The sequence below is a fragment of the Equus asinus genome, chromosome 25 (assembly GCF_041296235.1).
Source record: "Equus asinus isolate D_3611 breed Donkey chromosome 25, EquAss-T2T_v2, whole genome shotgun sequence".
NCBI lineage: Eukaryota > Metazoa > Chordata > Mammalia > Perissodactyla > Equidae > Equus > Equus asinus.
Genome location: NC_091814.1, coordinates 13,223,756 through 13,247,184, shown reverse-complemented (window position 1 = coordinate 13,247,184; position 23,429 = coordinate 13,223,756). Strand labels below are relative to the sequence as shown.

The window sequence follows — 23,429 nt, the reverse complement described above, 5'->3', positions numbered from 1 at the left end:
TAAGTTCTGCCTATCCTGGCTTTATTATCTCCTCTGGAGTCAGTTCTCCACATGCGCTATGCTCTAGCCATACTGGCCTTCCTTCAGTTTTGGAAGCACTTCTTTCTTTAGGGCCTTTGCAAGTATACTTTCCCCACACACTCTTCTTCTATAACGTCTACTCATCCTTCTGGTGGTAACTCAAATGTCATTTCCTCAGAGAGACCTTCCATGACCCACCTTCTCATCTAAACTAAGTTTCTCCACCTTTGACTTTCTCATTGAATCCAGTACTTTTCTGTCATAACACTTATACAAATTGTAATTATATATGTATTTATATATTTATTTGCATAACATCTCTCTCCTTCATTAGATTTTAAGCTCACCGAGCTCAGAAATCATGACTCTTGTTTACCACTTTGTACCTAGATCTAGCCTGATGCCTGCCTTAAGGCAGTCAATCAATATTATGGAATGAAAGAATGAATAAACAATGAATGAATGCACATGAATGACCAGCACATTACAAATGTTAGAAGTAAAAGTATGTCCCAATAGTTCTTTCAAAATATGGAAATTTAACACTTTTAGAAACTATTTTAAAATTTCAAGGAACCCATTATTCAAAACTTTCTCTCCCTTCTTTGCTCTCTCTCTCCTACCCCTCCCAGGCCTGTACTTTGGTCTGGATTTTATTCCTCTCTCCTTTCTGCTTCACTAAGATAAGGATAATTAATGAGATTGCTTTAATAAAACAGTGAGTCAAAATTTTATAGTATTCAGGTAGCTCAGTTCTTGAGGTTATTTTTATTTATTTAATTTTTAGTAGAGCTAATATATTCACATGGCTCAAAAATCAAAAAGTACTACAGAGGAGGGAAAAAATATCTCTCTCCTACCACCTCCTAGATTCTCCAGCTGGAGCTGTGTAAATTGGACTGACAATAGGCAGATTAACAGACAAAAGCACATAAATTTACTTAATATGTTTTACATGACATGGGATAAGGAAATGAAGACTGGAAAAAACAGTTAAATTTGAGAATTTTTACAGTAGATTTGACAAAGAGTGGAAAAATGTGGTAGGACAAAAGGGTAATAACCTTGGGGAAAACTTAGCAAGGCCATCATTATCAAATTAGCAAGGAATCATTTGGATTCCCCTTGGCATCCCTCTGTCTTTGGAGGTAAGGATGTTCCTTTCCTCTAGGTGTAGGGAGGGCACCTCTCACATGAGGGTCTTGTGACCTGCTTCATAGGAGAAGGGGGAGGTCAGAGAGTCCTTCCCGCAGCTGCTGTTTCCATGAACTGCTTCAGGGGAGAAGGGTCAGATAAGAGTCCTTCCTGCACCTGTCGTTTCTCAAATGCCTGCAGCTTAAAATATTTAATATGCCAAGGTGCCATATTTTGGGGTAGCATGTTCTGAGCCCTGTCAGGATATAACAGTCAATTCTCATTATTTGCAGTAGTTATGAGCAAATAATACTGTGAACACTGAATTATCGAATACTGAACCATTGCTTCTAGGGAAAATATAGGGTGGGGTTCTTGTGAGCCCCTGGTGACAACATTTTCATCAATTGATCAGTACATAACCTTGTTTTGTGTTTCCATCAAAGACACATCATTTAATACATTTTGTTGATTCATTAACGTTGAACTCACAGCCCACAGCACTGTAACTCATGCCTGAACAAAGTTTATCGAACACATCTATTTTCTCTATAAGGCACATCACAACTTTTTTATGCTTAGGAACACTAAACAGCACTTCAGCACTATCCATTTTAAACAGCAAAATCACCACCAAAAAAAAAAAGCACAAAAATGCAAAAACATGGTACTAAATGCACCAGAAACGGACACTTGTTTACAATATGAGAGCTGAAACAAGAAGGCAGAGCATCCTCTTGTTCAACTTCAGCTGGGAACACACATGTAGGGAGACTCAAATTTTTTGCCACTTTGTTCATGACTGCAAAAGCGCTGTATTGAATGGATCATTAATTTGGGAGTTACACGTCAATTTTACTAAGTAGGCAAAGTCACAAATATGAAGTCTGTGAATAATGGAGATCAACTACATATCTGTAAAACAGTGAAAAATCTCTATCCCTCTCCTTTCCCCTACAGACTTAGATCCCTCCTCCTTAGAAGCAACCACTACTATTAGTTCCTTCATGTCTTCCGAGAATTTATTATGCACATACAGGCAACTTAAACATACATGTATGTTATTTTTTTATCATTAATTTTGAAGGGGTCCAGAATATGCCACACTGGCACAAAGATTATCTGACAACATTTGAAAATCAACAGGTGCAGGAAGAGGCTTTTTCTGAACTCCCCTTATTTTCGTAAAAGCAAAGCCTCTCAAAATAACTCAACCGTCATGAATCCACACCCAAGGAGTTTCACAACCAGGGAGGTTCAACTCTTATCACCGAATCAGCACAAGTCAGCACCTACATAAGAAATCAACTGAACAGACATTGTCATAAAACTATCATATATCCCATCTCTTCTCCTAAGGGCCCATTTCTTTTTCCTAAAAGTAATCTGTTTTCCCATAAGTGCCCCTCCCTATCCCCTATTAAGATGGCATATAAACTCAAAATTCTAGAGGTCCTTGAGTCACACTTCTTTGTGAACTCTCAAAATTAAATGTTCTTCTCTCTCGCTAATCTGTCTGTTGTCAGTTTAACTTGCAGGCACCCAAGTACTAAATTTAAGAGGGTAGAGGAAAAGGTTTTCCTCCCCAATAACTTCAAATAGCAAATGACAAATTGCATAAAAATTGATCCATAGTATGCAGATATCTCTACCTTGGCAGTGCTTGTGTAATATAACCAAGAATTTCTCAATTTCTAGACAGAAAAAATTTTGTTCTCTACAGTACCTAGTAGCTGCTATTAAACAATTCAGAGGCACATTCAAAATGGTACTATGATTAACACTATGCATAACTGAAGGTTGTTTGTTTTACGGTATCTGTATATCCTAACATCTCACTCTCTTAACTAATATTTTAAAAATCAGTAATAGTGTTAAATCAATAAGAATTCTTTTAGTTGTTTCTTTTAGTATTTACTTTCAGGTTTCTAATATATTTGTATTGCTATTTTTTGATTTATCAATTTTAAATGGTATCTATATACTTACTATTATGGTAGTTAATGTTTTAGATTTCTTGTACTAGCACCACCCATTTCTCCACTCTCATCCTCAAAATATAGTCATGATCTAGCTGGTTAAATCAGTAGTTAGTGATAGCATTGAAGGTGTTCATAACACACCACCCCAAAATACGCCATTCTGGCATACTATTTTGAGTTAAAGGCATTTGAAAAACAGCAGCTGCAAAGACATCCTGATCTTCCTTCTTTTTCTTAAAAGCAGGAGATGAAATTCCATGTGAAAGATGTCTTCCCTATACGAGAAGGAAAGAGACATTCTTATCATCAAGGATGTGAAATTGAGGCCAAGAGAAATCTGTACAAACAAACCTTGTTAAACTAACCCTTATTTTCCTAGTCATTTCTCCACTCATTAAATAACTACCCTATTCCAAGCCCTTTTGCCTTGTCACTGTTTCACAATTTACTACTCTTTGTCCAGTTCAGTATATAAACATTCAACTTTGCTCCCCTTCAATGAAGGGTCTTCATTTTTCTTGTGAAGACTCCCATATTCGTGTAAAAAAAAAAGTTTAAAACTTGTATGCTTTTCTCCTGTTAACCTGTTTTCTGTCAATTTAATTTGTGGGCCCAGGTAGAGACCCTAAGAAGGTAGAGGAGAAATTACTCCTCCCCTACAGCATTATTATTATTCTATGATTCACAGATGAGCTATTTACTATTTCATATATTTTTCTCTTCTCTTTAGTTAATGGCTGAAAAATAAATTTAATATAAAGCACTATATCACCAACTTAATATATCTTCATTAGGTGGTGTGGCGGCTCCCCCTCTGCCAATGTTGAAATTAATTGTGATCCCAGGAAACCAACTTTGCCTGACTTGATTTTCTCATCCCTAAAATAGGGGTAATTTTTGTGTCTCCCTCACAAGGTTTGGAAGAAGCAAACTAAGAGTAAGGTAGAATAAGATAGTGACTGTGAAAGCCCTTTGCAAACTTCAAAATGTGAGAGAAATATAAAGCAAAATAATTATTAGACCAGGGGATTTTCACTATCTTTGACCCTGAAAACAGAGTTCTAGTCTTCATTCCTCTCCTAATGGACTCTAGGCAAATCTTTTCACATCTGCGGTAGCTGTTTTCTAACAGGTAATGCAGACATACCTGTTATGAATGAAAGCTTATGAATAAGTACAATATGTTTACACTAGTAACACAACTTGGATATATAACAATCTGTAACCTAAGAAGCTTGTACTACTTGACAATCTCCAACAACCTACGAGCTCTGATTTTATTATTTTGTTTCTAAATGATACATTAATTACATTCAAAGCAATCTGTGGTCCCCATAGACTTAGCACAGTAGAAATATCTAAGTAGGAGACTGCTAGAGCAACTGGTTTCCTGAAGACACAGGAAGGTGGGAATGCAATATGTAGTAGATCCAATACCAAAATCAAAAGTCAGAAAACAATCAGAAATTAATGTGATTAATTAAGTGGTCAAGAACGCCTTGGTCACTGTAGGGAGGCTATTTATATCAGGAAGGCTTTGCACAAGCAATTATTTAACCTTCCCCTGCTGGCATCTGGCTCTTCTAACTGAGACGTGCCCCGCAGGCTCTTGGGTTTCCCGGCGTGCCTTGCGCTGCTCTTGGCGGGAAAGGTGACCTCGACCGGGGGTCAAAAGGCTACTGCCGCGCCTCCGTAGGCAATCGTTGAAGGCAGGCGCATGCGCATCGAGCGAAGGGCGTGCTGTGTCGTGCGGCTTTCCTGGTCGCTTGCGCCTGGTCCTCGGACTTTACGTAATACATATATGTGCTTGTTTCTCTTCTTTCGCTTTTTAATCTCTTTTCTGTCGCTCCCGCCTACTTTTAAGTTTCTTAACCTCTTAATGGTAAAAGGTTCAGGGAAAGAAAATGTATACCTACTTATTTTTCACGAGAGGCTTTTGAGACCGGGTTAACTGTGGCGTCTAGCCCAGGCCTCATCCGGATAAATTTAAACGTTCACGGTGAAAAGACGCTTCTATGAACTCTTCCAGTTGAATTGTCTGATTAAGAAAATGAAATTGGGACCAAAAAAAAAGGAAACTTACGTCAAAATATCAGTTACCACTGAGAATCAGAATCAGCCAGAAAAAAAAATCTAGAATATTTTCAGTTGCTGTTTTATTTTTGTTTTACAAAGTAAGACTCTATGTTATATCCAGCGCCGTGCTAACGTTCAGTGAGAGAAAGTTACCTGATTCAGTTATTTGGAAACTACAAATTTAAAGCAAAAATTGAAAGATTATTTTAAAGGGTTTGGCGGGGCGGGTTGAGGCGAGTGTTCATTTACTTAATACCTACCGTGTAGTGTTGTCAGAGCTTAAATATTGTGAAGAAAAATAGAAGATTATGCTTTGTTTGAAAAGGTCTTTTAAGGAACTTTCTCAACCCATTTATTTGAGGCTTGCTAGTTAAATAGCTTAAAGTTAGGACCTTTCTCAAGAGTTGTACAGCAAAATGAATCTCTGCATTTTTGAAGATACCATTTTAAGAAATCCTCCGATTTTTTCATATAAAATTCTGTCTGACTTGACATGTAGTAAACTAGAATATTAGGGATAAGAATAAGATATAAAGTTAAAAGTTTATATTTGTGTCACAAGGTTGAATTAAAGAAAATCCTTTATCAGAAGATGGCCACTGCACAGTTGCAGAGAACCTCCATGGTATGATTTCTTGTGTTTTAATATATTTTAATTTAACTAATTTTATTGATTCTTGAAGTCTCGATAGTTTTTATATTTGAAAGAGTCAACTGTTGGAGGGCTTAATGATATCAGGACACTCCATGTTTTAAGAAATGAAGATATTTGCTAAACTATTTTAAATTAATGGAGAATTCTGTTGGATGTTTGATGCATTGCTTTAAATTACTGGTTCAAATTCAATTTCCATGAGGTATTAATGAAGACTTTTCTGTTACTTTGATGAAATTATTATTCATAGCGGTCCACTCCTAGAAAATGAGTGTCCGTGCCCCACAAAGATAAAATTGTCGTCCTTGTATGGGTCTTGCCTTACAGTTAGCTGTGTTAAACCTAGTCAGTGACTAAATAGAAAATCGATGTTATCCATCTATGTATTATGCATTTACAGACAGTTAACCTGCAAGGGGATTTTTAACACAATTCTTAAGCCCTTGTTACATGTTACCTTTAGGGTGCTACCCTGAGAACATCCTCACGTCTTGGAAGCCACGCCAACTTTCTGGGGATTCCTAACCACTATGGTTAGGAACTGTTTGGGAGAGTACAGTACGTAGGCAAAATTAGATCTATTTTGAGTTAAGGAAAACTTTATTTTTAATAAATCTAGATAAAATGTGTTAATTTCCCTTGAATTTAGAGTGCACTGGTATTTCCCAATAAGATATCGACTGAGCAGCAATCTTTGGTGTTGGTGAAGAGGCTCCTTGCAGTTTCAGTATCCTGCATCACGTATTTGAGAGGAATATTTCCAGAATGTGCTTATGGAACAAGATATCTAGATGGTAATGTAGTGTTTATTTTCAGACGTTTTTTAAACATGTTATTTTTATTTTGGCTTGCTCTGAAACTACCGTTTTTGATTTAGAGATTTTGGTTTTTTAATAACAGCTTTATTGAGATATAATTCACGTACTTGACAATTCACTCATTTGAAGTGCACAATTCAGTGATTTTTAGTATATTCAAAGAGGTGTGCAGCCATCATCACCACCGTAAATTTTAGAACATTTTCATCACTCCAAAAGGAAACCCCACACCCATTAATTCACTCTTTACTTCCTCCAACCTCCCGAGTCCTAGGCAATCACCAATCTGCTTTCTGTCTCTATGGATTTGCCTATTCCGGACATTTCATATAAATGGAATCATACAGTATGTGGTCTTTTGTGACTGACTTCTTTCCTTAGCATAATGTTTTCAAGGTTCATCCATATTGTGGCATGGATTAGTACTTCATTCTTTTTTATTGCTGAATAATATTCCACACAGTTTATTTATACATTCGTCAGTTGATGAACATTTGAGTTTTTTTCATTTTTTGGCTGTTAGAAATAATGTCACATTCATGTACAAGTTTTTGCGTGGACGTCTAAGTGGTTTTTTTTAAAAGTATATTCAATACCTTGGAAAGCTTGTAATCATAAAAGTTTTCCTCAGTTTCTCAAGCATAATTTCACCTGACATTAGTCTTAGAAAGACTAAGAAAATAGATTAAAATATTCTATTATTTACAGCTGTGTACAATGGTACTGTATGTTTTTGTGTTATTTTAAGGAAGTAAAGATAATACAGCCAGTTTATACTACAATAATAACTTATTGCCCAAAACATAATATATACATAATATTATATGTAATATTGTGTGCCAATATGTGCTGGGCAATATGTTAAGTGCTATGTTATGCATGATATCTTGTTAATTCATATTACAGGCCTATGAGTTAGATATTATCCTTGTTTTTCAGATAAGAAACCTGAGACTGAGAGATCTTCTCGGTCCTTTCCACTGTATCACATGTTGCTTCTTTGCAGGACTCTATCTTTGATAGCCAGTTAACTTCTTGGCCTTTTACAAGTATTTTGCTGGGATAAGGGTCTATAGCAAATATTCTAAGACTCTTGGATAACGATAGCATGAAACCATTATATAAGGATAAAAAGATTATTTGTTTCCATAGAACCTTTCTTCCTTTAATTATATTAATATTAGTCATCTGGAAGTTTATTGCCATTAATAATATACCCATAATACACAGCTGAAGAAAATAATCTTTATTTAAAATTTGTAGATGTTTACTAATCTTAAGCTCTATATTTATATCATTTTTTTTGTTTAGATCTTTGTGTCAAAATTCTGAGAGAAGATAAAAATTGTCCAGGATCTACACAGTTGGTGAAGTGGTAAGTAAAAGAATACCTAGTGATACAAAGTTATTTTTTTCTTAAATCACATTTTTTTGTACCTTAGAAACCTTTCAATGTCTAACCCAATTTTAGTAATTCCCCTTTTAACACTGAATACCGTTTTTGCAGGTCTTTGAATTTTTGCATTAAAATTTTCCTTTATTTCATGTTACATGTGAGCAGGCTTCATTTCCTTTTGTTCCTCACAAATAGTTGTCAGAAATTTTGTATCTTCCCTTCCATCCCCTAGCAATGTTTTATATTTCTGCCATGTTGTTCGTTTTATTATTTTAAGCTGGTTATAAGAAGGGAGCTTTAATAAGAAAATTTTGTATTATTTAGTAGTAAGATAGTATGGAGATTTATTAAAAGAACTGTTTTCTGGAAATGGATTCAGTCTAAAAGTGAAACCTTGATTATTTTTTAGGATGCTAGGATGTTATGATGCTTTACAGAAAAAATACGTAAGTCAATATCTCTTTATCCTTTTTTTCTAAAGTTTGTGTTCTACAATGTAACAGCAGTTACCATGAAGTAAAATATTAATTTAAACTAACTTGGGCATAAGCCAGTCCAAATTGCTGAAAAGTCTGAACACTTGAATATTTTAAAGACTAATCTTCAACTCATTTAAAGCTAATAGAATTCATACTTAACAAATTTTGCCAAGCCAGTTTTGGTTAATTAACACTCATTTGTATTAATAACACATATTAACTTATAAAAACTTAATAAATTAAAAAATCTTTTTAAATAGTTCCTTCATTAGTTTCACGTGCCTTCTACAATCTTGTTTATACTAACAATTTAATAAATTTTTTCTTCATGAGAGTTCAAAAATAATCTCCATGTAGTCTAGGTTATTAAATTGTCACAAATTCCGAATTAGTAAAATTTCAGTTAATAAGGATTTACTATAGATCATAAGCCTTTTTGTATACTTAGCATGTGTTTACATCAACATACATAAAGAAGTTAAACAAAATTGTGAAAAAGATAAAATTTTATTCATAGTCACTGACCTCCCTCATTAAGGCATAAATATTTAATATTCATTAAATATTGAGTGCCTGCTATGTGGTAGGCACATATTCTAGGTAGGAGCTGGGTAAGCTAACAGTGGTCCACAAGACAAAGAGAGTCCCTTCTTAGGGGGAAAGGAGTCAATAAAACAAGTAAATCAGATAATTTCCAATAGTGTTAAATGTCATTAAAATATTTAGAAAAAGTCTGTGACAATTGTAGAGGTGAGGTAACTTTGGATGAGGTGGTCAGAGGAGCTTCTCTGAGGAGGGGACATTAAAGCTAAGACTTGAATGAGAAGGAACCAGCCAGGCATTGATTTTGGGGAGAGGATATTCCTAGCACAGCAGCAGATACAGAGCTGGAATGGAGCTTGGAGAGTCCAAGGAACAAAAAGAAGGCCAGTATGATTGAAGTGCAATGAGCAGCGGGGAGAGTGGCATGAGATGAGCCTGGGGAGACAGGCAGGGCCAGAGCATTCAGGGCTGTGTAGGTAAGGAGTTTGAATTTTATTCTAGGTGCAAATAAAAGTCATTTGAAGGTTTTAAATAGAAATGTAACATCATTTGATTTACATTTTAAATTAAAAGAAAAATCACTCTAACTGCTATTAAGAGAATGTAGAAGGAGAACAAGATTGGAATTAGGAGAATAGCACTTAATCCATTACTACTGTACTCGTGGAAAATAATGGTGATTTAGACCAAGATGGCAGAGGAAGAGAAAAATGAAAAGATTCAGGATATATTTGGCAGTAGAACTGCTTAGACTTGTTGATGGATTGGTTGTGGAGTATAAGAAAAGATCCAAATCAAAGATGCCTCTTAGATTTTTGGCAGACTACTAGAGTGAGTGATTTCCTGTGATTCTCTATTCATTTGGTCTCCAAAGCCTCTTCTCTTTATTAAATGAGCAGGGCTCTGAACTCTTTTTCTGTTTTCAAAATTGGTTCTCATACTGGCAAAGTTTAATGTGTTACTTCACAATATATATTTTCCCTGTAATTGGCAGTAATGCCCTGTTTGCGTAAGTCAGTGATCTGAATCTCGACCTTCAGTACGTCAACTAGAAACTGATATTTTGGAGAATAGAGAAGGAAATGTACGATATTGCTTTATATGCATCATATGAAGTCTGTTTTCTGCAAGATTACTTCTTATTAGGAATTAATACTGAAATAGGACAAAGAATTCTTATGATTTATCAGGAAAAATATTCTATAGAATAAAAGTAAGATTTTTGTTCTTTGTTGTATTTCAGCTAAGGATGGTTGTTCTAGCTGTAAGTATTCTTAAATTATATGTTCTTCTTTAAAGACTGTCACATTCAGCCTTGCTTAATTAAATAATACTAAAACCATCAATTGATTGTCACTTTATTCAATTAACTGATCTATTCAATGGAAAAAACGTAACAAATTAATACTTTGGGGGGTGGTTTTGTTTGTGTTTGCCGAGTTCATTTCAGAGTTTAATCTAAAGATCCAATTTAGTTCTTCTTGAATACTTAGCCTTATATAACTCAATTGTAAATTATTTTTAAATAGGTGTACACCGATCCAGAAGACCCTCAGGTAAATGTGCTTAAGTTAGTAAAGAAACAATGCCTCTAATATCTAAAAATAACATAAAATTATAATATAATAATATCTCATACATTTAATTGTGCTTTAATCAATGCACTTTCACGTGTATTTTCGCATTTCAACCTCATAAAGGCTTCTTTGAGCTAAGACAGGACTTGTTATCTTTAAACAGATTAATACACTTACTACAGAGAGATTATGTGACTGATCCTAGGCTATAAAACCACAAACCATTAGAAATAACCTAAATCTTCAGATTTCTGGTTCTTTACAATATTCTTTTTATAGAATTATGAAAGGGGTTGAGTTTGAGAGAAATAAGAAACACATCCTTAAACTTTGAATATTCATCCCAATCCAGTCACATCCACCTGTTCATTTGGCTGTTAAAGGAAAGAGGGGATTACAAAAAATGAAAGGGAAAACTAGAAGACAGGAAACAAAGGGGAAAGATCTATCGAGTGCTTGCTATATATTAGGCTCTGTTCTTTGGGGCTTTATGAGCATTATCTCGTTCATCCATCACAGCCTTTATGAGGTAACTGCCATCATCATCTTCACTTTATAGGTAAGGAAACCTAGACACAAGGTTTCTTGCCTAAAGTCATAGTGGCAGAGCCAGAATTTGGACCTAAGAATGCCTGTTCATGATCTGGGTGCTTAACCATCACACTGTAGCAATTACAATGTAGTATTTCATTCAGTCATGGAGAAGCAGATTTTAAAAAAGCAAGAGCTGATCCCTATCCCTGTGTGAGCACTGAAATGTAAAGAAAGCAATGAAAATAGTAAAGCTTCACAAGGATGGGAATGTGTCTTCTCTTTGATACTCATGCCTGCAATTAATGCTTAGTGTATGTCCATAGTGACAAAGAAAATCATGTGGGCAAAGGCTGTGAATTAGTTGATTGTTTGGAAACTGACTGTTCAAAAAATGTTCGTTTATTTTCTGATGTTTTACAGTGGCACATTTTTTCTTTCAGTGAAAGAGCATCTTGCTGATAGACTGTTTATTCAATGCTTGGTATGCCAGGCACTTTATTAAGGGCTGTGTACAAATGATCCGATTAGATAAATATTCACAACCACCAAGGAAATAGGTACTATTTTCAACTCAGTTTATTATCTGGGAAACTGAGACTTAGAAGGCTTAAATGACTTGCTTGTGGTTACAGAATAGCAAGGACTTAAGCCCTGTGCTTCCATTCTGCCAAAGTATGAGATATGCCGCCTCCTTTACCTGCCTGTTAAAGAGTTCCTTCCCTCTGGTGTATATAACATACATTACAACGAGTGGAGGAATAAATATCTCTCCCAGACTGAAGCCCCAAATCCAAAACCATGGGAATTGACTATTAGGACTCTAAAGTTTCCATGGACCAATAGTGATTAACATGGCAGAAGAATTACTAAATATATATTAATATGTTATGTACAAAAGCAGTATATAGCTACTTTGCAGCCAGTACTGTGTATCATATGCATAACTGCAGTGTTTTTTATTTAAGACAATCTCAGAATGTTACCAATTTAAATTCAAATACACCAGTAATGGACCAATCATGGACTTCATAAGGTATTGTTCTATAGTTTTCTTTTTGTGTTATAGATTACCATTTTACTCGTATTGACACCAAATAGCTAAACTTCAGGATCAATTCTGAAACTTGTCAGACATCCCCAATTAACCCTCAAGGTGTGGCTGTACAAAATGTCCTTGGAGTAGCTGCAAGCCAGGATTCTGTGGCTAATGATATACAATTTTAATTGTGAAACAGAGCCAAAGAATAGGAAAGCTATTGTATGCTTGAGTGATTAGACATATGATTAAAACAATTTTAATTTAACTTAAACATTAAAGATGTGTAATCCTTTAAACATCTTATATAAAATGCATATTTAATTTATGTAAAATTAAGTTAGTTTATAATAGTGATATTAACAGTGATATTAGTGAAATTAAATTTTTTCTAATGACATTAAAACACATTTTATGGTAACTTTCAGCTTAACAACTTAATGCTGTAATAGGAATAAGAATCTCAAATACTAAAATATGAAGTTATGCTATTAGCAGTCATGGGTGTCATAAAAGAAATTAATGTGTGATTCTCTTCTAGTAAAAACCAAAACAGTGAATCTAGTATGTCATCTGCTGACACCAAGAAAGCAAGTATTCTCCTCATTCGCAAGATTTATGTTCTAATGCAAAATCTGGGACCTTTACCTAATGATGTTTGTTTGACCATGAAACTTTTTTACTATGATGAAGGTATTCTTTACAGTACATTCTGTTTTAGTTGGTACCTGCATGTTTTATTATTATTGAGACAAGTGGTTTCCATTCCAAATGTTTTTAAGCATTGAAATTGTTATATATTTTTTAATTCTAAAATTTACATTTAATATCAGTATTTGAAAAAGGAAGATTTGAAAAACTAGGCTTTAAAATATACACAAACTTCTCCAGTAACATGAAGATATCCATGTGAGGTACAACCTCACCTATAATTAAAGAAATGAAACAGTGAGATACCATTTTTCACTTGTCAGAGCAGTAAAACTTGTAAACACATTATTGGCAAGGGTGTAAGGAGAAGCAGGCACTTTTATATACTCTTGAGGGAATGTATATAGACGCAACATTTTTAGAGGACAGTTTGGCAGTATCAAAATTTTTTTTTTTTTTAAAGATTTTATTTTTTCCTTTTTCTCCCCAAAGCCCCCCGGTACATAGTTGTGTATTCTTCGTTGTGGCTTCCTCTGGTTGTGGCATGTGGGACGCTGCCTCAGCGTGGTCTGACGAGCAGTGCCATGTCCGCGCCCAGGATTCGAACCGACGAAACACTGGGCTGCCTGCAGCGGAGCGCGCGAATTTAACCACTCGGCCACGGGGCCGCCCCAGTTTGGCAGTATCAAAATTTTAAATGCACATTCTCTTTAATCCAGAAATTCTATGGCTAGAAAAGTATCTTGAGAATATACGTACACAAATATGCAAGGTTATATGTTTATAAGAATTTTCATTATAGCCTTGGTTAAAATAGGAACAAACTGAGGGCTGGCCCAGTAGCATAGTGGTTAAGTTCGCATACTCTGTTTCGGTAGCCCAGGGTTTGCAGGTTTGGATCCCAGGTGTGGGCCTACACACCACTCATCAAGCCGTGCTGTGGCAGCATCCCACATACAAAAAATAGAGGAAGGTTGGTACAAGTGTTAGCTCAGGGACAATCTTCCTCAAGCAAAAAGAGGAAGATTGGCAACAGATGTTAGCTCAGGGCCAATCTTCTTTATGAAAAAAAAAAAAGGAACAAACTGCAAACAACCTTGAGTGTCCTTCATTGGAGGATTGGGCAAATAAATTATGGTGCATCTATATAATAGAATACTGTGCAAGCTGTTAAAAATGTGCTGATAAATTATCCAAGAAATAGTAAAAACAGATTTAAAAGAGATATTAAAAACAGTTAGGTACCAAACAGTATGATCTCATTTGTGTTTTTTTTAAGGAGATAAAATATTATTATATTTTACATGCATAATATCTTCTAGAGAAACATGAAGCAACAACAATAATAACAATGTTTATTGAATAACTACTGTGTGTCAGTTCTGTTCTGAGCATTTCACACGCTTTAATTCATTTGAATTAAATGAACCCATGAAGTAGGTACTGTTATTTTCCCCATTTGACATATGAGGAAACCAAATCAAGGATGATAAATAATTTCCTCAAGGTCACACACTGGTCAAGTGAAGGGAAAAAAAAGGTTACCTTTAGGGAATAAAATAGGAACTTGGAGATAGAAGAAGACTGATTTTTACTTTTTATTATATGCCCTTCTATACCATTTGAAATTTCTTCAATCTGCGTATATTTTTATAATACTAATATTATTATTACTGTTATATTTTCTTTGATTTCATGAACAGCACAGTTTATACTTAGTTTTTTGCAGTTACACCCCCAGATTACCAGCCTCCCGGTTTTAAGGATGGTAATTGTGAAGGAGTGATATTTGAAGGGGAGCCTATGTACTTAAATGTGGGAGAAGTTCCAACACCTTTTCACACGTTCAAAGTAAAAGTGACTACTGAGAAAGAACGAATGGAAAATATTGATTCAGCTATGTTATTACCAAAACAATTAAAAACACCACTTCAAAAAATTCTCATGGACAAAGATGATCTAGAAGATGAACAGGAGCATTATATAAATGTAAGTATATTTAAAGAGTTATAAATTACAGTAATAACAAATGTTTGACTCAATTCTGAGGACTTTAATAGCTCTCATTAATATTTGTGTAAGTACTGTATTATAATAATAAACTCAAGGTTGGGACCGTAAAGAAGGTATAGTCTTGTGGTTTTAAAACTTTTTACCTTGGTGCAAACAACATTATTCTTAGAAATTTAAAAGCGCAACTATTCTGAATGAAGCAGGGAATGGTTCTGGAGGCCCAGCCACTCACCACCTCACCTCCCTTCATGGTCGACTCTGAGGAAACCCGTTGGTCTGAAGCACAATTTGAAAACCACTGATCTGCTCCAATCCCACCATGTAATGTTGGAAACCTTTCTACGATGTCCCTACTAGGTGCTCAGGTCAGCCTTTGCTTGAATTTCTTCAGGACCTGGAAAATCACTGTCCAGCCTGGAAGGTCCTGGAAGGCAGGAAAGGGTCTTGTTCATCTTTGTAATCCTCCTGTGCCTAGCACTTAGATTTACAGTCTGTATTCTCAGTATTAGTTGAATGAATGGATGAATAGAAGTATTAAAAAAGCTTTTTTGTTGTTGCCTCACTCCCAGAAAATCTTTTATCATTAACATGTTTGGGTTTTTTTTCTGAGGAAGATTAGCCATGAGCTAACTACTGCCAATCCTCCTCTTTTTGCTGAGGAAGACTGGCCCTGAGCTAACATCCATGCCCATCCTCCTCTATTCTATACGTGGGACGCCTACCACAGCATGGCTTTTGCCAAGTGGTGCCATGTCCACACCTGGGATCCGAACTGGTGAACCCTGGGCCGCCAGGAAGCGGAACATGCAAACTTAACCGCTGTGCCATCGGGCCGGCCCCAGCGTGATTGTTTTTTAGTCTCATGTTTGTTTTCTCTCCTCTCATTTTATTCTAAATTATGACCACAGTATTTATATAGAGAGACTGATATTCTGATTTAGGCTCTGTGGCCACATCGTTACAAATAGAAAATTCAATTTTCAACCAGTTTAGTCAAAGAAGAAATCTTTTTCCTAAAACCTAAATCCTAGCCTCGCTTTATAAACAAACACGGCTGGGATTTATGTAGCATTCTTTAAAATCTTTAAAGCTCTTTGATACATGTCACAAAAGAATAATAATTATAAATTAGACATTAAACCTGTTGCTAGGGGCCTGCCCTGTGGCCGAGTGGTTAAGTTCGCACGCTCTGTTTTGGCGGCCCAGGGTTTTGCTGGTTCAGATCCTGGGTGCGGACATGGCACCACTCGTCAGGCCATGCTGAGGTGGCGTCTCACATAGCACAGCCAGAGGCACTCACAACTAGAATGTATAACTATGTACTGGGGGGGTCTTTGGGGAGAAGAATAAAAAAATAAGACTGGCAACAGATGTTAGCTCAGGTGCCAATCTTAAAAAAACAAACAAACAAAAACCTGTTGCCATTTCTACCATACCATGACTGAGTTTATTCTTCACTAACTCCTTGAAGAGGAGCGGAGCATATTCAGAGTGCATGCTAACATCAGTATGGAAATTCCAGAGCTGCAGAAGTGGTAGCTTGTTGTGTGAACATCTCTAATTCAGTGCCCTCAAACGATAGTAAGATCTAAATGTTCTCAGAACCATCATACGTTTTTGAGAAAGTTGTATATTTTTATCATTTGTCCTTAAAGCAACCCTGCAAAGTAAAGCAGTATTTTATACTTTGTCTGGATAAACTAGTTGCCTTGCTGTAGTAATTATAGGACTGCTTTATTCCTAGCAAGTGTAAGGTGGCTGTAGTGTTATATTTAACTTTCGCATAAAACAAATTTGTTTATAAATACTTCCACCCAGTTGTTTTAATCTCTTTGTGAAATGTGTCTAATTCTTTTTCTTCATGTAATTATGCAGGATGATTTTGACATTGAAACTAAAGTGGAAGAGCAGAAAAAAAACCCTGGATCTTCTGAACTTGGAGGCAAGAAGTTAATGAAAATGTACATTAATTCACTTCCAATTCAATTTGATACCATTTTAACTCTTTTGTTTTTTTCTACAGAACCAAGTTTAGTTTGTGAGGAAGATGAAATTATGAGGTCTAAAGAAAGTCCAGATCTTTCAATTTCTCATTCTCAGGTATAAACTTGATAATTCCATCTCACTTTTAACTTGCTTTTTTTTTCAAAAAACTTTCTTATGTGCTTATTTAGTTATTTCTCAGGTTTTCTTATTACATTCTAGATCTTTTAGAAGAAAATTAAGTATTAAGAATGCTTATTAACAAAATCTTGGAATTATATGTTGAAAAGTTTTGAGTATATTACTCGTGGATTTGTTTAGTAATAAACCTAAATACTGTTCATAAAATCTCAGAATTACAGAGATAGATAGAATCTTAAGCAATTATTTATTCCACCTGCCTTTGTATTTACAAATGGAGAACATAACACACTTTTGTTGCCTTGGAGCAGAACATGTTTAATTTTGTTTTCCATATACATTAAAATTCTGAAATAACCCTTAGATAAAATGAACTTGACAATAATAGTGGACTGATGATTGTCCACCTTCCTCTGCACTGCCCCTCTCTCCAACAAGAGTGGGCTAAAGTTTTATCTTCTAGAAGAGTAAGTGTCTGGTGATCATTTGGGACTTTCTCAGCTTACTGAATGATCAGTCATGTACAGGGTCTGTTTCACTTTCTTTAGGTTTGCACTTTTTGTGACGGTAAGAACCAAGTCAAAATTATTGGTTTTCATTAACTCAACATAACAAGACCCTAAATTTTATGTTACTGAATTTTCGAACCCCATTACTGTGTTGTGAAAAGTTTTTATTATGTTATGTGGTTTTGTGTAATTATTTTCTAGGTTGAGCAGTTAGTCAGTAAAACATCTGAACTTGATGTGTCTGAAAGCAAAACAAGAAGTGGAAAAGTCTTTCAAAATAAAATGGTAAGTGTCTTCTTAGATTTGTTTTCCATTCTAACCTTGTAATTTTTCCCCATACGTGAGTTTATTTTGCTTTTTTTTTTCTGTAGGAAGATTGACCCTGAGCTAACATCTGTTGCCAATCTTCCTCTTTTTTTTCTTTTTTCTCTCCCCAAAGCCCCAGTACATAATTGTATATTCTATTTGTAGGTCATTCTAGTTCTTCTATGTGGGATGCCACCACAGCATGGCTTGCTGAGTGGTGTGTAGGTCTGCACCCAGCATCTGAACTGGCAAACCCCGGGCCACCAAAGCAGAGTGTGTGAACTTAACCACTCAGCCATGGGGCTGGCCCCCTGTTTTGCTTTTTAATACTTCATTTATTGCACCAATATTTAGTAAGCGCCTATTATGTGTCAGGTACTTTACTATGTGCTGGAGATAGAGCATGAATAACACACAGTTCCTGCTCTTAGCTAAAATTTTAGAAATTGGAGGTCAGCAAGCAGTGATATAGGGCCATAATTGCACTCTGAATAGGCTACATAGAGGCACAAAGGAGAGAATGGTTAGCTTTACCAAAGGTACATTAGAGAGAGGAATCCAGGAAAGGCTTTGAGAAGGACACTATCATCCAGACTCCCAAGGAAATGTCCTAAAACGCCAAAATTTTCCCATGTTCTGTCTTATAAATGGATTATCATTAAAAATGAATGTTTTGTATATATCTTACATAAAATGAATCTCATGTCTTTAAGCAAAAAGACCATTGCTTTATTTTAGTTTTTGGTTTGAATTATACTAATTAGAAATTCATATTTTATTTTGGACCTTTAAGTTGCTCTCAAAGATTCAGAGGTGAAGAAAAAGCATTCTGTAAAATATGTAAAATACTATATCCAAAGTTAGGCAACAAATAACACGCACTAACAGTGGTATGCTGGAGCATTTCTTTCCAACTCCTAATTCAGTGACATCATGTCAGTAGCTTGAAATTGGACATGATGAGAGTATTCAAAGAATGGAAATCAGCAAATGCTTCAACTCCGGATTTGTTTCTCCCAGAGAACTGGTTGTTAAACATTTACCGGCACACCACTGATTGTAGTGCCACTTTTAGGTGTCCTTTTTTCCCACTTTCTCAATGGGAAGTTAGAACTGGCAGAAGGTAGCATTCAAACTAGTATGCTGATGAAAGCAAGAGAGAAGAGAATTTCAAAAATTGGTAGCTCTAACAGTAAAATGTTCTTCCTATTTAGGATAAGTATCCTTTACTAGGATTAGGGAGAAAAGCAAGCATTAAAAAAAATTATTAGGGGGGCTGGCCCCGTGGCCAAGTGGTTAAGTTCGCGCGCTCCGCAGCAGGCGGCCCAGTGTTTCGTTGGTTCGAGTCCTGGGCGCGGACATGGCACTGCTCGTCAGACCACGCTGAGGCGGCGTCCCACGTGCCACAGCTGGAGGAACCCACAACGAAGAATACACAACTATGTACCGGGGGGCTTTGGGGAGAAAAAGGAAACAATAAAATCTTTAAAAAAAAAAAAAAATTATTAGGCAAGATTTCCTTGTAACGTTAAGAGTCTTTGAGGACATAAATTCACTTCTGAAATTGCCCGTGTTTTTGGATATGAACACTTCACCAAAGTACTCCTGATTTTGAGTATCATGACTGACTTATGGTTAGGACAGGGCAAAAAATGAGAATATTTAATAGTATATATACTGAAGAGGCTATCACTGACGAGGCCAGCCCAGTGGTGTAATGGTTAAGTTCATGTCCTCTGCTTCAGCAGCCTGGGTTCACAGGTACGGATCCCGGGCACAGACCTACACCAGTCATCAAGCCATGCTGTGATGATGACCCACATGCAAAATAGAGGAAGATGGGCACAGATGTTAGCTCAGGGCCAATCTTCCTCACTGAAAAAAAAAAGAGGCTATTATTGAAAAGTACATTTCAAGTATCAGAAAATAAGTGTGTCCTTCTAATAGTCTCATGCTCTACTGACTGAGCTAGCCAAGTGACTGCAATATGTCCTTTTCGAGAATAGTAATATGGCAGCTAATAATTTGTTGTCATCCATTATTCATTTAAAATACTGCATATGTAGCATTATTCACAATAGCCAAAAGGTAGGAAAAACCTAAATGTCCATCAACAAACAGGTAAACAAAATGTGGTATAGCCATACAATAGAATATTATTCAGCCATAAAAAACAATGAAGTATTGACACATGCTACAACTTGGATGTATCTTGAAGACATTATGCTAAGTGAGAGAAGCCAGTCACAAAAGTCCACATATTATATGACTGTTTACATGGAAAGTCTAGAATAGGGATTTCTATAGAGACAGAAGGTCTTAGAGCTGGTTGGAGGTTGGGGAATAAACTTATAGCTATAAGGGTATGGGTTTCCTTTTGGAATGATGAAGGTGTTCTAAAATTCACTGTGGTCATGGTTGCACAACTCTGTGAATATACTTAAGATCATTGAATTGTACACTTTTAAATAGGTGAATTGTATGGTATCTGAATTATATCTCGGTAAACCTGTTTTTTTAAAAACTGCATATAGTTACCTATAGTTGAAAAATAAAGTGTTGCTTGTTCTTGGAGAAATAACCAATTAGTAAATTTTTCTGTCTTTGTGGAGGCTAATGGAAATCAACCAGTAAAAACTTCTAAAGAAAATCGGAAGAGAAGTCAACTTGAATCTGGGAAAACAGTAAGTCTTATGATAATTTATAGCTTGAACGAAATGGCAAGTATCAGAATATCATTACTATAGATTAAATTTAAAATGATAACTATAATAATATCCCTAGACATACCTCAGAGTTCTGATATCCAAATCTTATTTAAATATGTTTGCTTCTAAAAAACGGGGTGACTTTAAAATAAGATGTGCTGTGTTGGTTTATTAATGTTTTTTAGTTTTTTTGAGGAAGATTAGCCCTGAGCTAACATCTGCTGCCAATCCTCCTCTTTCTGCTGAGGAAGACTGGCCCTGAGCTAACATCCGTGCCCATCTTCCTCTACTTTCTATGTGGGACGCCTACCACAGCATGGTGTGTCAAGCGGTGCCATGTCCGCACCTGGGATCCGAACCGGCGAATCCCAGGCCGCCAAAGCGGAACATGCGAAGTTAACCACTGCGCCACTGGGCCAGCCCCCTATTAATTTTTTCTATGTAAATACTTACCATCTGATTCCATGAATGATTTGAAGTAGTTGGAGGAATTTATAAAATAAATGAAAATTAGTGTCAGGAAAAATATGAATAGGATGAGAAAATGAGAGTACAAGAATATTCAGGCCATCTTATTTATATAGAGCTAAAACTAGGCCACAAATTTCATGTGAGCTTTCTAGAGATCAAAACTAAAGTAGAAACAAGATAAGTTACCAAATTCACATGTTCCCTAAAAATATAGCATCTCCTCCTAGTACCTAGGAGAAAGAAAAATTTTCCTGACCTAAATCCTGTAACAGTTGTTTTATATTTGGAACCTTATTTTACCAAATCAGATAATGTATTTGTCATTTTTGAGATAAATATATTTGTTCAACTAGAATTTTTAGTAGTATTAGTAGGTTTAAATTAGACAACTGGAAACTTAAGACTGTTTTAAAAAATGAAATGTTAAAGGAGTAATCTCAAAATAGTTGGTTAATACTATGCTCAATTTACATATATTAAGAAGGGAATGGAATAACCTGACATTTCATTAATATGTTAGGTTTTGTAATTTTCCCCAGTGTATTAAGCTTTGATTTTTGTCTGCAAAATCATAATCCAATTTGTATCCTTACAGAGTTTTTTCCAGAAAAATCAAAGTTCAGTAACTCAGGGAATCTTGTTAGGAATTTTCCTCATTCATTCTGCCATTCATTCAAAAGTGTGTGTTGAATGTCCCATATCTGTCAGGCACTGCTAAATACCAGGGACACAAAAACAAAACGTGATTTAAATCCTACTGGTACCAGGGTAGAATGTTTCTCTTCTTGCAGCTCATTTTTAAATCTTTTTTCCTCTCTTATCCCCCCAAAATATTTTACTATTTTGAGGACATAATGTTAAGTCTATCTTTCTAACTATTCCAGCAACCCTAAAGAAGACCTTATACTTTGTAAGTGTATACTGTCAGCAGCCATCAGAAGATATAAATATGTCAATAATAAAATTTATCCTACTTTTAAAGAACCAAGTGTCATATCTTAGTAGGAAATAGCTATGCTAGGTATAATTTAAAAACAAAAAAAGAAAGAAACCTCAGAGACATGAAAAAGATCTAAAATTAAAGACCTTTAAACTGGAAAGTATCTCTATTCTTAGTAGTTGTTTTCTTTCGACAGGTCCTTCATCACTTCGATTCTTCTAGTCAAGAGTCAGTGCCGAAAAGAAGAAAGTTTAGTGAACCAAAGGAACACATATAAAAATTGTTTTTTTCTTCTGCATGTTTGCAAAGTTCTTCTCAACGTTTAAACTAAAGGACACTATATAACTATTTTAAGGTGTGTTTGCCCTACCTCTGAAAACGTATATGTAGTGTTAAGCAGTTAGTACACTAAAATGAATTCTTAATTGACTATCATATGATCCTTAATCTTATCTGAGACAAATCCAAGAGAACTTTTGAATAAAACCATAAGTGCCAGTGTCGTAATTGATTCTGTTCATTATCTATTCAATATTGATCTATTTTTCCATTTTGGTGGACACTTCCTTTAAACATATATTGTTTTAAGGCCCTCTAATGCCATTTTTGGAAACAAATAATGTTTATTTTGTATTAAATTTTGGAAGGAATTCACTTTTTACTTATGTTAAAACTATACCTTTCACTGGCTGTTTGTCATTGTGTTAAAACAATGTTCTTCGGTAGTTTGATATAGTGTATTAATATTATAATATATAATGTACAATTAAAAATTCATGCTTTACTTTTTTTAATATTTTTTACTGCAAGACAAAATGATGACTGATTTTTAAAGTCTGGCATTTTTGGCAGCATAAATAAAATATTGTTCAGCATCTAGACTCTTTCATGACTTCTCATTTTTATTTAATTAGCAGAAAATGTTTAGACACTAATTTTGAGATCATTTTGGTAGATGTTATTTTGCAAGAGTTGAGCACACTTCCTAGAACTTTTGAGTGATAGTGTGAAGGATGCTGTGCTTTTAGTGAGAAACCTGGGACCTGGTTCCAGCCTTGATGGTTTCCTTTGCTTTAGAAAAAGAGGACTTAATACTTGGCCTGTTTGCCTCCTGCAGTTTCAGCAGCCATATTCTAAAAACATACATTATCCTTGGGTTTGCCAGTAGTGGGCACTAACAGAGAACGTTGGTATGTATGCGATGGTAGAAATGTACCTGTCCTGTTTAAAGTAAACCAAATAAATCTCCACAAACTGACCCCAGATCAGGTTTTTCTGGAACCGGAAAGTTAGAGATAAGCTAATTGTTGAAAACAACCAATTTTAAAATGTTTATTTATTCTTAGCTTTATTGGATCCCAACCATCTCACCTAATTGTCCCAGTATACACTGCTACGGTAACACACCTGCTACACTGAGATTCACCAACAGAAACCTTCGGAGATCGACAGCGGG

At 35.4% G+C, this 23,429-nt stretch overlaps 1 protein-coding gene across 1 annotated transcript; it reads left to right on the top strand.

The window, feature by feature from the left end:
• Positions 1–4,853: 4,853 nt before the first annotated feature.
• Positions 4,854–22,851, top strand: HORMAD1 (HORMA domain containing 1). Its single transcript, XM_014865370.3, has 15 exons — positions 4,854–4,927; positions 5,776–5,838; positions 6,518–6,662; positions 7,998–8,061; positions 8,492–8,528; positions 10,348–10,368; positions 10,634–10,660; positions 12,181–12,248; positions 12,793–12,944; positions 14,632–14,891; positions 16,791–16,857; positions 16,939–17,015; positions 17,750–17,833; positions 20,467–20,538; positions 22,170–22,851. Exons 2-15 carry the CDS (start codon positions 5,806–5,808, stop codon positions 22,248–22,250), a joined length of 1,188 nt encoding a protein of 395 aa, XP_014720856.1. The 5' UTR covers positions 4,854–4,927; positions 5,776–5,805; the 3' UTR covers positions 22,251–22,851.
• Positions 22,852–23,429: the final 578 nt, after the last annotated feature.

Excerpts from the sequence above, each read along its gene's own strand:
- HORMAD1 (XM_014865370.3), top strand. The coding sequence starts at position 5,806 with ATGGCCACTGCACAGTTGCAGAGAACCTCCATG. Across the intron at positions 14,892-16,790 it reads AACAGGAGCATTATATAAAT|GATGATTTTGACATTGAAAC; the intron begins GTAAGTATATTT and ends GTAATTATGCAG. Across the intron at positions 16,858-16,938 it reads TGGATCTTCTGAACTTGGAG|AACCAAGTTTAGTTTGTGAG; the intron begins GCAAGAAGTTAA and ends TTTTTTCTACAG.